Genomic DNA, 15781 nt, shown 5'->3' on the forward strand with positions numbered 1-15781 from the left:
GGAGATAGGACTTGGTCCTTGAAAGTCAGGAGTCAAGATTGTCTTTCTCTCCCTGCTTCTGCAAGGTCTTTCATTTTCAGTCTTCTCTGCCCGTCTTTTCCATTCTCATCTGTAGACTAGTTTCTTTCCTTAACCATTAGTTTGCACATGGCTTCTATTGCTATGACTTCAGTAAAGCTCTAACTCTACATAGTCTTTGATCTTCAAAAGTCATCTCTTAGTTGTGATTGCCAGACTGTCTGCCTATGGGTCAAGTGTCAGGTGAGTGCTCATCCTACCGTCAGCTCAAGGAAAGGCTCATTAAGATCCCTATGCCAGGGCAGCCCTGGTGATTTAGCGCAGCCTTTAGCCCAGGGTGTGATCCTGGAGACCCAGGATTGAGTCCCATGTTAGGCTCCCTACATGGAGCCTGCTTCTCCCTCTGCTTGTGTCTGTTCTTCTCTCTGTGTGTGTGTGTGTGTCTTTTATTGATAAATAAAATCTTTAAAAAAAAAAAGATCCCTATGCCAACCTAGGCGCCTTTTTGGGGATTGGGAAAATGTAGACTTGGGTGACATCCCTAGACATACCCACCATTTGTAGCTGCAGTGAAATCATCACCTTGAACTTATTCAGACTCTATAAAGTATAGAATGTGCTTCCATTACTGTCACCTAAACCTCACAATAAATAAGTCTACTAAAATTGTAGAACTTAATCTGAATAACAGAACTAAAATTAGAGTATACCAACAAGCAAACTGAAACCCTGTGTCATTTCTTATCCATATCCCATTCCCCAATAAGGTTTCATAGCTATCTTAAAGGCAATGTGGTTTGAGTGTACAAATATCTGCATGTAGACTTTCCTTTTGTTCTTCCTTGAAACATACTTTAATGTTCTTAAGCACATCTCTGCATGTGGTATATACACAAAGCCATGTGTATCATGTGTATGGATGACTTAATGATTTTTTTCAATCATAAATTTGGCGATACATGTTTCTTAGTGCTTCCTTGTTGATTTAATTGCCCTTATTGGGGCACCTGGGTGGCTCAGTGAGTTCAGTGTCCAACTCTTGGTTTCTGTTCAGGTCCCGATCTTAGGATCCTGAGATGGACTCCCATGTCTGGCTCTGTGCTCAGCAGAGGGGGTCTGTCTGAAGATTCTCTCCCTTTGCCCCCCCCCCCACTCCTGCACACCTTTCTCTCTCTTTCTCTCTAGAATGAATGAATAAATCATTTTAAAAAATCACTCTTATGTAAGCTGATACTCCATATGGTGACATTATCATTGATCATTCCAAATAGAATACAATTATTCTGAGTTATTGATGGTGCTGATTAATATTTGATCTGATTAGTTTGGTTAATTATATTGCTAAAATAAATGGTAGAACAGGAATGGATCTTACTAAATTTAATTTAAAAGGCTTATCTAAGCTTTATGCAACAAATCGTTTTAGAGCCAAAATACCTGATGCCTATACACGTGCTTCCCTTTCCAAATTTATCATCTTCCTGTAAGGTTTGTTGTGTTCCATAGTCATCTATTACCTGGTCATATGAAAAACATAGGCTGCTAATAGCCAAGAACTGCAAAATATGGCTATATGAGGACAAGGCATGGCTAGTAAAGGAGAAAGAGTACAAAACTTTTTTGTCTTTCTGTGAAATTCTATGAGTATTGTTCTTATTAAACTTGCAGCATTAGAAATCACTGCTTTTGAATTCATCCATTTGTTTTCTGTGGACAGATGCAGAAATTTAAGCAGAACAAAACTCATTTGCCTTACTAAAGTGTTGGAGTACATGATTTTAAGCCAGGGACGAAGAGAAAAGAGGAAGAGTTTTACTGAATAAAACTGCCTATTGCCTTTCCAGCACACAGCTGATTAAGAAATGCTTGTACAGCTATTTGTAATAACATGGAAGGCTTAGTATTTGATAATTGTTATGTAAGTTTTTCTTGTTCTCAGAGTGGCTCTCAAAAAGTTTATGTAATATGCCTGAAGATTATATACCAGGAAGGAAGTGTTTCAAAAATTATTTAAGCTGCTTTTGTATGTGCAAAAGCACATGAGCATGTTTGTGTGGCCTGTGGACATGTGTATGTATATGATTCATACGTCTCTTTACACAAGTCATGGATGTCATCTGGATAGAAAGCCACATCAGTTTACAATCAGTTAAAAGGTCAGATACTACAAAATCCTCTCTTTGGCTTAGATTTCTTGAAATCTTCCAAGTTGATGAAGGTGAGATCCTGGGACGTTTAATTTGCACCAGGGTAAAATCATTCCTTTGTGCTGAAAAGGTGTGAGGAAAAGATTTTCTCAGGGAAGGCAAGCTTTTAGAAGAGTTTACTGTACAATTCATAAAGCAATGAACTCTGTAATATTTTACATTTGAAAGCTAAAATTTTTTAAAGTATTTATCAAAATTAAAACTACAGGAATGAAAACACAAGGGTAAGGTATGGCTGGCTTTCAGCACTACTGATCTGGTTTCTATCTGAGGTCTATTTGTACAGGTCAGATGTTTTTACTTCTCCAATAAGACTTAGCCCAGGCTTACCTAATAGCCTGCTGTAATTAAGCCAACCACCTTCTGCAGGGAGGAGCCAGGACAGAAAGTCCTGGGATTTAATGTTGTGAACAGAGCTTGCTAAGAACCTTGTCCATATCCCCTACTTCTCATTTAGATTGAAATGACATGCACACTAAGCTTTGAGGAATGAAAGTTAGTTATTTGTGATAAGGCCCTTTTTAATTTCCTGATTGAAAGCAACCACTACAAAGTAATTAGTCATCCTAACCAGAAAATAACTCATTTTGTTTTTACTAGGTGTGATTTTAATCCATTCTTGTCCCATTACCATATAAGCATCTTCGAATGAGTAGAGCTATATTGAGGAACTTCCTTGAAGGAAGGAAGATGATAACTTGAGGCTACTCTAGATCTTTTGGAAGAATTTGGAAGGTGAGAACATAGTGGTTAAGAGCATGGGCTTTGATATCACACCAGAGTATGACTTCTCTAAGCCTCCATTTTTTATTTTATTGTAAAATGGGAATAATAATGGGTCCTGCCTCAGATGTGGCATTTAAAGTATTTAGCAGATGCATTGATTTTCTATTACAGTTGTAACAAATTACCAAAAAGTGAGTGGCTTAAAACAACAGAAATTTACTATCTTATAGTTCTGGTGGTCTGAAATCCAAAATGCATCTCACAAGGCTAATGTCAGTATGTGGGTAGGGCCACTTTTCTTTCTGGAGATTCTAGAGAAGGATCCATTTTTCTTGGCTTTTCTAGGTTAGAGAGGTCCCCTGCTATCTTCAGAGCTTTCAGTGGCCAGTCAAGTCTTTCTCAGATCCCATCACTCAGCCACAGACTCTCCAGTCTCCCTTCTCTACTTATGAGAACCCCTGTAATTACGCTGGTCCCATCAGGATAATTTCCTATCTCAAGGCCAACTAATTAGTGACCTTAATTCCATCTGCAACCTTAATTCCTCTTTGTCATGTAAGTAAGATCACACAATCACAGCTTCCAGGGAGTAGGACAAGGACACTTTTAGGGGTTATTTGTTCTGCCTACCACACCAGAGTACCTGCCACTAAGTAAACACATAGGGAATGTGGTAGTTTTGCTCTTCTTAACCCCCACAAAGAAGAAGAAACACTCTCTGAATGGTTTTTGTTGTTAAAGAGCCTACCAACAGACCATGTCCCAGAAACCAGATAAGCACAAAGCCCTCCCACACTGCATTTCAGGACCTTTTACAAACAGTAGTTTTGGCATTCTGCCTTTAAAGCTGTAAAATAAAAATCAGAGTTGTTACTCCAACCTAAATTCACATGGTCTACAGTTTTCCTATTGTCTCCCTGTACTTCTTTCTTAAGGAGACTTTCTGCTCTGATATCAACTCACCTATACATAGCCAAGTCCCCCAAAGTAGAACTTCAGTGCTAATCTTTTTTACACACTTACAGCACCCCGTATGTCCAGCTTGAACCGGGAAACTCCTCCTTAATGTTCGGTGTGTCAAGTGACCATTTTTGACTGAAAACATCTTCATCCCTGCGGGTTACTAGGACAGCACTACTCTCTCTGGCACGGACACGGGAACAGCAGGAGTCACCTGCCTCCTTGTACTCCTTCCCACCCTCCCAAGTGCCATCCAAGTTTAAACTGCCTGTGCCCTTGTTGGGACTACCGGCAGAGCCTCCTAATTGTTCCATGCTTTCCTTCCTTTGCTGGTTTGTGCCACCACTCCCAGGAAGCTTCAGGTCCCTCTTTTCCATACCTTTGGCCTTAAATCAATCCTGCTTTGTGTTAAGTTCATCCTTGTCAGCAAACTGTGGGGTTCAGGGAATTATTTTTAAGCACCTGCCATTTGGCAGCCATTGGTTTAGACATTTTACATGTATTACTTTATTTAATCCTGATTTAATGCCCTGTCCAGGTAGGTGTTATTTCTCCTTTTTTTATTAGCAAGCCGGTTGGAAAGTAGAGAGCTTTGTATAACTCAGCCCAACGCGACACAATAAGTGACAGAGAGAATTCAAACTCAGATGTATCTGATTCCAAAGCCCCTAGTTCTACCACTACCCTGGAGTCCTGCATTTGACTTTGTTTTTAAGGCATCTGTTTTATGAAGCCTTGCTGGTGTTCATGTATTTTAGTGGCAGATCTTCCAGTAGCCTAATGACAAACATATCATAGTTTGGTTATCTTGGTGGTGGTTTCCGTGGACTGCTACGGACAGCAATATGGATTATTATTTTTTTAATCAAAGACCTAGGACTTATCAAACCTCTGCCTTTGATATGGCTTGCAGATTAATCCAGGTTTCTTGTATCTGAAAAGGAAGAAGGGTGTTGTGAGAAGTTATCTGTCCATGTATGGGTAGCTTTTACCGATGTTGAATTAGGGCACTTGTAGAGTTAAGTAATACTGATACATCTGTTCCCTCTCCATTAGAGATCAACTCTCAGTGACAAGCCAAAGCATGCTTTTCTTCTTTTACCAAAACACCCACAAAGGAAACAAACCAGTTTAGCAACTTTGTAAGTGGGTGCAAAAGATTCCTATAAATAAAGCCTCCTATTGTGCCACTCTGGTCCTGTTAGGTTTGGAATGCTGATGGTTTATGTTGTCCTACTCTGAACTCTTACTGACAACCTCGTGAATAAGCTCTAGCTAAATTTCGATACTTCCTAAAGGTGACCTTAATCATAAACGATACTTCATGAACAGATGTCCCCCCTTCCACCACTGTTCTTCACCCTTTTTTGATTGGTTACTTTCCTAAAAAGAAAAATAATAATAATGCAATTCAAACTAGGTGATCTTAGTAATAGGAAGAATGTTGTCTGAGACATTAAGAAGCTTTATTGCTTATTTTAAAAAGTATCAAAGTAAGTACTCTACAGAGGAGGTCAGTTTGGAAAACTCTTTTTACTCACATGGTGACTTTTTCCCTTTTTTGATGATGGAACCATAGAACTTAAAAAGTTGTAAGAAATGGACTTCAGTAATATAAGTAATATAAGGTTTTCAAACCTTACTATTTCTTTTATAGGTAGGCAAATACAAACAAAATCAACTACTGAATGTGATTCTTAGATTTTTGTATAGTTGTGAAAGCTAAACATAGCAGAAGAGATTGACCTTTACTTGAGAATTAAAAATGCAGTGTGGAGTAATTATTGGGTCAGTAGTCAAAATTGGAACGCAGACAACAGATAATATAAAAGTATTACATCAATGTGAAATTGACTGAAGTTAAAAACATCTCTGGTTATGTAAAAAACATCTATATTCATAGGAAGTATACATAAATATTTAGGGATAAAGAGCCATTAGGCAGGTAACCTACCCTCAGATGGTTCAGCAAATATACACATTATGTATAGATAGATGTATACACATCTATCTTAGAAAGAAAACACAAATATGAAAGAAATGGAATAAAATATTAAGAGTGAATCTATTAAAGAATAATAAAAATACATTTATCCTAAGCAATATTATTTCACATCTCTGAGCAAATGATGTTTGAATCTAAATTCCCAACCAAAAAGATAATTAACAATAGACCTATAAATTTGGCTGTTTACTAAACATATCCATTAGGATATTCCACAGATTTTTCAAAATCAGCCTTTCCACAATTGGTTTTATAAGGTCTGCCTTTACCTCGGTTCCTTTATTATTCTCTGACACCAAACTAGATTCTTGCCTCTACCTCCCCTACCACATCTCCCCCCACCAACACAGCTACAGTCACTCAAGAATCCTACTCTGTTCTACCCTATAAAGTCTCTTCAACTGATCTATCTCTTTCAGTCCTGACTGCTATTATTCAGCTTCATAAATCACAGTGGATTATAATCATCACCTCTCAGATGGTCTTTTGCATTCAGGATGTGTCCCCCTCCAATCTACCTCCTGTATTGCAGATAATTTCTAAAGTTCACATCTCAAAAAAATAAATAAATAAAAAAAAAATAAAGTTCACATCTCTTAATGCTCTGCTTAAAAGCCTACATATCAGAGCACCTGGGTGGCTCAGTAGGTAAAGCATCTGCCTTTGGCTCAGGTCATGATCCTAGTGTCCTGGGACTGAGCCCCATGTCAGGCTGTCTGCTCAGCAGGGAGCCTACTTCTTCTCCCTCTGCCTGCTGCTCCGCCTGCTCTTGTGCTCTCGCGTGTGCTCTCTCTCTCTCTCTGTCAAATAAATAAAATCTTAAAAAAAAAGTGTCTCCCTATTGCCCTCACATTAAAATCCAAATCTTCAGTATAATTTATAAGACACATGAAGGTGCCATTTCTTATTTAATTCTTTTTTTTTTTAAGATTTTATTCATTCATGAGAGACACAGAGAGAGAGGCAGAGACACAGACAGAGGGAGAAGCAAAACAGGCTCCTTGCAGGGAGCCCGATGTGGGACTCGACCCTAGGACAGGGATCACGCTCTGAGCCAAAGGCAGACAGACGCTCAACTGCTGAGTCACCCAGGCGTCCCTTGTTTCATTCTTTCACCTATGTCTCTCCTCTCTCTTTGCCCCAATTTACCTTGCCCTCTCCCTCACCATGACACTGGACTTCTTTTAGCTAAAGCTTTCTCTAGCTGCCAGGCCTTTGCCCACGTTAGTCTCTCTGCCTTGAACAGTTAGTTTCCTTTTCCCCTGCTTACAACTACTTGTTGAACACATAACTCAACAAGTTTGCTTGATTTATTCTTCCTTTAAATATCAACTTATGAAATTCCTCTAGACAACATTCATGACACTCCAACTTGGATTAAATCAATAATTAAATCAAAATAACAAAAAATGGATTATTATGAATATGTTTTAGAAACCATAATAAAGTGTGTACATATTCATTCAGTCAAGGTTTTCCACAGATACTCCTTGAACACCTGTTCTATGTCTAGCAGCTGTACTACATAGTTTGTTAGGTGTATAACCATTAATTTTCTTCTAGAGACTTTTAATATAGGATCTTGAAATCAAGCCTAAAACTCATTTGTCACTATCATCGGCACTTTTTCTTTTATTTCCTTTCTGTATCTCTTCTCTTAATAATTTAGAATTTTATGAATCAGATGTTAAGAAAAAGCTTTTTTTAGAATGCAAAAATACTAATTTGAAAAGGTACATGCACCCCTGTGTTTCCTGCAGCATTACTTACAATAGCCAAATTATGGAAACAACCCAAGTGCCTATCGATAGATGAATGTGTAAAGATGTGGAACACTACTTAACCATAAAAGAGGATGAAACCTTGTCATTTGCAACAACATGGATGGATCTAGAAGGTATATGCTAAATAAAATAAATAATGACTAATACCATATGATCTCATTCGTATGTAGAATTTAAGAACAAACAAACAAAAGAAAAAAGAGACAAACCAAAAAAACAATTCTTTTATAAAGAACGAACTTGGCTGGCCGATAAACTCACAAGTGTAGGCAGTGTGCTACGTGAGGGGCAGGTCTTTCACTAACACCACAAGGGTCTCTGGCCTAAATGAGTGAAGTTTGGTAGTAATTTTTGCTACAAGTAAAAAAGAAAAATAGAGACTAAACTGTTGGTTTAGTTTAGTTGGGGAGGTGGTGAAATAGGTGGTGGGATTAAGACTACATCTAACATGGTGAGCACTAAGTAATGTATAGAATTGTTAAATCACCATATCATATACCTAAAAATAATATAACAGTGTGTTAACTATAATGGAATTAAAATTAAGGAAAAAAACATTAAAAATATGAAACAAAATAAAAGTTGGGTTTTTGTCTTCTTGGGTTTTTTTTTTTACACATTGAGTATAGCTCACACATGATGTTACAGTTTCAGGTGTAAACATAGTGATTCAACAACTCTATACATATGCTGTGTTCACAACTGTGGCTACCATCTGTCACTATGCACCTCTATTACAATACCATTGATTATACTCCCTATGGTATGCCTTTTATCCCTGTGATTTACTCATTCCATAACTGGAAGCCTATAGCTCCCCCACCCCTTCATTTTGCCCATCGCCCACCCCTACCCCCTCTGGCCACCATGTTTGTTCTCTGTGTTTATAGGTCTGATTCTGCTTTTTTTGTTTGTTCATTCAGGTTTTGTTTTGAAGAGTTCATCCTAAGAAATTTCTGCATTATAAAGACTGTTATATAAACATGGCTTATCTTGACAAGGTAGACAATACATGAGATATCTACCTATACTTTTATAAAAGCTTTCTCTTCATAATGATAATTTAACAAGCTAGCATTTATTGAGTACTTTATTACTGTACTATTCTAAGTACCATGTATGTATTAAATCTTTTAATCCTTGTAGCAGCCCTATGAGGTAGGAAGTATTAAAATCCTGGTTTCATAGATGATAAAACTGAGGGGCAGAGAGGTTGATAATTGATATCAGACCCATGTCTGGAAAGTGGAGAAACAGAGATTAGAACCCAAGCAGACCGACTCCAGAGCTTTAACTGTCCATCACTCTGCAACCTTTGCCTTAGCTGATGTAGCCCACACAAGCTAGGAGGTATGCTGACTATTGGGTACAGTTTGCTGAGAAATGTCGCAGGAGGGAAGAATAGAATGGAAGGCGTGCTCCCTGCTTAATATGTGACATTTTTCCTAAGAGAAAAAGCACAGGACTATAAAAGACTTATTTTCTTTAGTCATAAAGTATGTACACAAGAAAAAAGAAAACTTAAAAGGCCATGTGTATCAGATGGCTGACTCAGCACTGTAACTGTGCTTAGCACAGGCTTACCTCAAACTAGTAGATGCTCAGGAAACAACATTAAGTTCTGTCACATGCTCTGTGATAGGCTTTCTTTTATGCATGCTAAACTTACAGGAATTTTGTGAGGTATTTCTTTTCTCTGAAGACTAACACTTAAAATACCCCTTATGTATCCAACATTATACTATGGTACTATAAGCAGTTCAGAATTTAAGAACACCGCCTCTGTTCAAAAAAAAAAAATTAAACACTTGATAAGTAACTTTTTTCCTAGAGACGCTACATGTTTTCTCTAGACCAGGGAAAGTGTTCGTGGTCTTTTGCAGAGTGCATTTTGAAAAGGGTACACACTACCAGTAAAATTCACATCTCAGGTTAAGACCGTATCCTTGGCATTGTAATGTGATATTAGTGAAAGTACTTTTATAATCCTACCTGCCAACAATTAACATCTATAAATAGTAAGACTACATGATTCCAAAATTACCCAAAGCTTGGAAAGAGTTTTTATCATACATTTTCCTTTAGCAAAGGCTCTTTTCTCTACCATCCTCAAAAGTTCAGTTTGAACAAGCTCTAATTATGTAATCAAGCAGATTTCTCCATGTCATAAAAATAAACCAACAAACTTGGACATCTAAAGTCACAATATCATAGTCAACGACAATATATTGGACACTTAAATTTTCTTAAGAGGACAGATCTCATGCTAAATGTTCTTACTATAACAAAGTTTTAAAAATGCTTTCAGGGCAGCCTGGGTAGCTCAGCGGTTTAGTGCCACCTTCAGCCCAGGGCATGATCCTGGAGATCTGAGATCGAGTCCCACGTCGGGCATGGGGCCTGCTTCTCCTCTGCCTGTGTCTCCGCCTCTTTCTGTCTCTCTCTGTGTCTCTCATGAATAAATAAATAAAATCTTTAAAAAAAATGCTTTCAAAAAATAAGGTAAGTCACATTATCATAAATTGGTTAATCTATATGCTTCAATAACAGATATAAAGAAAATAAATGAAAAGTAAACTAGGAAAATGAAAACTAAGTTAGAAAAAGAATCTAGAATAAAAACTAAAGGAGATGTGAAAGCAGTGGCATTTCTGGTTGTAGCATTTAAAATATTTTTAAATGAGGGGTACCTGGGTGGCTCAGAGGTTCAGTTGTGATCCCAGGGTCCTGGGATCAAGTCCCACATAAGGTTCCTCACAGGGAGCCTCCTTTTCCCTCTGCCAGTGTCTCTTCTTTTCTCTCTGTATCTCTCATGAATAAATAAATAAAATCTTTAAAAAATAATAAAAAAATTAAAGTAAGTAAATAAAATATTTTTAAATCAGAGCCTCTTAACAGCCTGGATAGCAAAGATGATGGACAGCTAAGAGAAAGCAATACCTAAGAGCCAGTACTGCTCACAGGAAATTGTTCATCAGATGCCTAATGGACAGGTCTAAGTACAGTTAAAAGATTGATTTGGTCTTACAAAACCTGAAAGAACTACACTTAGCTGACAAGTGAGTCATGTCTAACTCCTATCAGATTCCTAATGAGAGCAAGTAGGAGAGAGCAAATGACAAACTATTGGGAAATATGTATCTGTATAGATATGGCGCATATATGTGTAGATATTTACTTATATAAACACTTGTCATATACCAATTCACAAGTGTGTTTGATATGAATGTGTACATATTTTTTAGCTTTCTTGTTCATATTCAAACACGATGCAAATATAGGTAGCATTACCACCTATGTGAGATATAAAAATGTCAAAGCCTTCCTTTGCATATTCTGCAGATGTTGAAAACCATGCATTATATTTTGTCCAGGGTTTTCACATGTGTGCTTCTTCTTCTAACATGAAGTCTCGCTTTTAAAAAGAGCCCATTCCATTCCTAATTTTTACCTGCTGTTCTTATTTCCCTGGGAATCTGCAGATATGCTGAATTATTTGAAGATGAGCATCAGTGCATCTTCAAAACATTCCCATCCTCTCTTTTTGTGCACCATATGAAGCTGCAAGGAAACAGCCTGTCACTAATTTTCTGTACACAGCTAACTCGACAAAATTTTTGAGAATACACAGCATCTCCCACTGCAGTTAGTGTATAACATGAGAATATTCATTGAAGCACTTTGTAAATCAGAAAGCATTAAACATATGTAAGGCACTATTATCATTAGCATTACTTTAAACCAGCCATGTCATTAAGGAAAGAAATGGAAATTAATATCTGTTAAGCACCTACTTATAGCAGAATTCCAAGAACTTTACTAGAAGTTTTACATAGGTTGTCTTATCGAATAGCATTTGTAGGGAATACTGCTGGAATTCTTAAAGGAGCCAAATAAGGAGTTTGTAGAAGGTACAAAATAGCTCCATAGAAAAGATGAGGCATCGTAAATTTTTATTTGAAAATGAATCATATTACCAGTTTATAACATTTCTCTCTAAAAATCACTGGCTTGATGAGATACTTTACTAGGCAATGAGTAGTTTATCATGGAGCCGTCAGAATTTGGCAAAGGCTATAGATCTGGTATTGCATGCAGAATGGTGGTATTACTGCTATGATATGGAGTGCCATTGTTATGCACTGATGGCAACATGAACTCTGCTTTCTTTACAACCATTGTCAGTTCGTTACAATGTACTAACTCTGCCTGGTGTTCAGTGTCCTTTATATCTCTCAACTTGGCCCTGAAGCCCACCTGTCTCAGCATCCAGTAGTCCCTGGACTTGCATGGATCTGAGCTGACATTTTCTATACCCTATGATTGTGATTCCTACCTCCAAATAAAATACAGAATTATATGTGTAGATCTCAATGAATTGAGGATCTTCTAAAAGTGTGATGACAGGGGAGAATAAAAGAGAAGCGTCCACCAAAATCTTCTTCAGGATTCCCAAATTTAAGGACAGGAGCAAGGAGTCCAAGAAAAAAAGGCTATCGAGACTGCCACCTGCTTCCATAGAGCTAACAGGGAATGTGGATTAAGAGGGGGCCACGTAGGAAGAAGAGAGTTATTTTGACTCCTATCCATTTACTCAATTACTAAGTGTTCAGTACCACGATGGATGTGGTGGTGGACTCTCTCCTTGCGCTAATAGGGAAGAAGTACAGAAAGAAATAACCATAATAGTATAATATTAGTATAAGATATACTGTATCATGATGCAGTGGGAGGTTCTGGGAGAAAAAAAATTCAAACTTAGGTTTGGACATTGAGCCAGCAGCATTTAAATATCTGTAAAGGTACAAAACACCAGCTAGGTCAGTACCCAGCTTATCAAATCTACTGCCTGTCAGTACTATTAAGGCTGAATAATAAAGATTTTTAAAAGTGGTCATGCCACTGATTTACTTTATGATAAGAAACTGTACAGAAGTTAGATACTGAGTTCTTTTATCTCACTCCATGATAGACTTGTAGGGTCAACTTAGTAACATATTATGTCCAGCATGCTGGCACTGTTACCAAAATGTTCAGTGAGCCAAGAGCAAGTCCGCAGTCACAAGGCAGGAACAGTTTCCTGTGTGCAGAAAGAGAAACTTCTGAATCTCTCACATCACCACCAGGAGTCGGGCCCCGGTGGGGGGAGAGGGCGCTCTCCCAGAGAGGAAGTGTATTACCCAGGGAAGCACAAGAACCCTGCCTCTCTTCCTGAAAGCAGCATATCTCTGGCTGAGTAGGTGTGAAAGGAGGACCTCAGAAATGTTCTGTCCTCGCAAAGGTATGTGTAAGCGCTCTCTGCTTCTTTTAACAAGTCATTTTGGAAAGTCAAATAGGGCTGACTTTATGTTCTAGTTTCAAAATCCAGATAAGCTATATGGATATGCTGGTTCCTGCCTCTAGAAAGGGAATGTTTTTGGCAGGGGAGGTCTGGAGGGAGTAAACTCTGTTGAAATACTAAATCTAAATACAGGATGTAAAAAAGACTTTCTGTGCATGAATACTTTTTGTCCGTGATTTGCTATCGGTGCTGCAGCTGACTGTGGTTCTGTCAGGAGGGGCTCCCCAGAAATAGATTCAGACATAGTGATTTAGAATTGTCTTCAAGTCCAATGGCCACTTACAAGTCGTTAGTGACTTCATTCATTCACAGGAAATCAATTATCTTACCTTGTCTTATGGTCTTACCTTGTCCCTAACTGAAAAACTGTACACAGCGAAGGTAGTAACAGTGATTGAGTCACATGCTCAGATTTATCACCACCGCTTTGGGTTTCAAAGACTGATAATACATTTCATTAGTCTCTCCTAACCATACTCTTAACAGTTTGCTTAGATGTATTTGTTTTCTTTTAATATCTTATTGCTTTAAATTCTCTGGGCTCCAGAGAAATGAGGAGAGAAATAGGAGGTTTTTGGTTTTTGTTTTTGTTTTTAATTTTGGTCAAACAAGTCAAAATAACATTATTATCGATGGATCGACCTGTACTTTTAAATAGAAGGAATAAAGTTTTAAAAAGATCTGAAGCATGTAAGTAACCTCTTTGATTTTTAATGGCATGCAGCATATGGAATTCATTATTGACTTTTAAAAATGAAATTGCTCTGCATTATTATTTATTTATAGTTTTGCCTTTCAAAAGAAGTAATTACCATTACTAGCTTAGTTTTTCCTCAATCACAGCAACTATGTGACGACATCAGAATGTATAACATAGTTTACCACTTAGTCATGTGGCTTAATGATGTTGAGGATATTATCTCTTTCAAATTAGTAATAAATTTATGAGTATAATGTACAGTTAAAAGGTTGAGTATCTTTTTATTTGAGTGATTTCAAAAGCAATTATTTCACATTATAGTGCAATTTATGTATGAAATTCTCATTACAGAAACAGAAATGTTTTTAATTATAAACAATCTAATTTCATCTTTCCAGTTCAGCACACAGATTTTGTGATGATAATCATGATATATGCAAAATGCCCAAGTAAAATATTTAGATGATTAGTTTCGGCTCAAACAACTTTTTAATTTTAATCAGAAATTCTAAAGCTTTTAAGTCATCAAGGAAGTTGATAACCAGTCATAACAAAATGTCTTTTCCAAGCGTTGTCCAACATTTAATCATTACCTATCATTCAAATTTGATAAATATTAAAATTGTCTAGTTTTCAGTCTTTATGATTTAAAAAAAATGCAAGAATGGAGAAATCTTCAGTATTAGTCATGAACTTAGAGAGGTTATAAAAATGTGTGAAGCCTTTTTTCAAAGCTGCTATTGTTTTAAAGTATCATTTCACACAGAGGACAGAAATTATTATTTATATAATCACAAAATCTGGCACAGACAGGATTCAGACCACAGTTGAATTTCAGGGAAGCTTCTGGTAAAATTAGACCCCTCCTCCATTCTTCTACCTCTCCTCCAAGCCATCTTCCCCTCTCCCAGCTACTTCTCCCTCTCCTCCTCTTCTTCCTCCTTCCTTTACCTTCCCTCTTGACACTTGCACACAGACATCTTTTTGCACAAGTGGGTATGTTTTCTTGTACAGTGGTCAACATTGTGAAACTGAAGGATAGTAATTAATATTTCATATATAGCACTTAAGCTTCTTCACCTCGATTATGTATTTTGCTTCCTTGTGCCCATCCACGGGCACTTGATAAATGCTTATTGATTGTCTGGGAAAGTTGTGCTATGACTGATTTTGAGAACTTTCATAGTTACCATACTGTATTTCTTTGATTCTAAGATCTGCCCTTTTCTTTTTTTTCACACTTTAGCTTTTTAAAATCTGAAAGTATCTTATGATCAATGGTATATTATGGTTTAGTTTTCCTTTTTTTTCCCTCTTGGTGGTGCATCTCATAAGACATGCTGTGTTAGATATGAAATATGGCAGTAAAAATATAGATTGATCTATTACTTGTATAATAGACGAGAGCTGGGCATTTCACATTCAAACAATTTAAGAGTCTTCTTTTTTTGTTCCGTGGCTTATCCATAACCAATTTTGGTCTCTCCTCACTAACTTCCTTCTCACTGATTCCCTCACAATGTGAGGCTGCCTGTTCTTGAACCAACTGTCTTGATTGAACTCCTCTGGGAAATAGAGAATTTTATTAGTAAATTAATGACCAAAATTTAACTGTAACAAAATGGCAAGAATACAAGTTTGTTTTAAGACTAAGGGCTTAGGTTCAAGTTAGCATTTTGCTCCTTAAAACTGTGAGTACTTAGCGATCCGGTAATTTTTCTCAGAACTTCAAATTGTCCATCCAAAGAACAGAAATAATATGAATAATGTCTTCATCGTAGGATTGGTAGGACAATTTGTAAAAAAAAATGAACCAGTAAAAATATTGAATATGAAATGTATATGAGGGCACTTTAAAAACCATGAAGTACTGTTTGTTTATAAAATTTAAGCATCAGCATTAAATTAAAACATTATTAGATGAACTTATGTGCAAGTGGAAAGTTAGGAAGATGAAAGAAGGAAAATTCAAGAGTTTGCCCCAAACTAGAGAGTAATAAGTTCTGCATTTTAATTATCACTGGAAATAATGATAGGACC

The 15781-nt window shown here is 37.1% G+C and overlaps 1 protein-coding gene across 5 annotated transcripts in view; it reads left to right on the forward strand.

Annotated features, from left to right (window-relative positions):
- The window catches only part of OXR1 (oxidation resistance 1), a 365376-nt gene that overhangs the window by 226690 nt on the left and 122905 nt on the right, over positions 1-15781 (forward strand). The window contains exon 1 of one of the 5 annotated variants that reach the window (XM_055313915.1): positions 12896-12981. The exons of the other annotated variants lie outside the window; for them this stretch is intronic. Coding sequence (XP_055169890.1) covers positions 12963-12981 — 19 coding nt within the window. The 5' untranslated portion in view covers positions 12896-12962. Of the gene's footprint in view, positions 1-12895; positions 12982-15781 lie in introns of those variants that run through there. 5 annotated transcript variants of the gene reach the window in all.

This window comes from Nyctereutes procyonoides, unplaced genomic scaffold (genome assembly GCF_905146905.1).
Source record: "Nyctereutes procyonoides isolate TBG_1078 unplaced genomic scaffold, NYPRO_anot_genome, whole genome shotgun sequence".
Classification (NCBI taxonomy): Eukaryota; Metazoa; Chordata; class Mammalia; order Carnivora; family Canidae; genus Nyctereutes; species Nyctereutes procyonoides.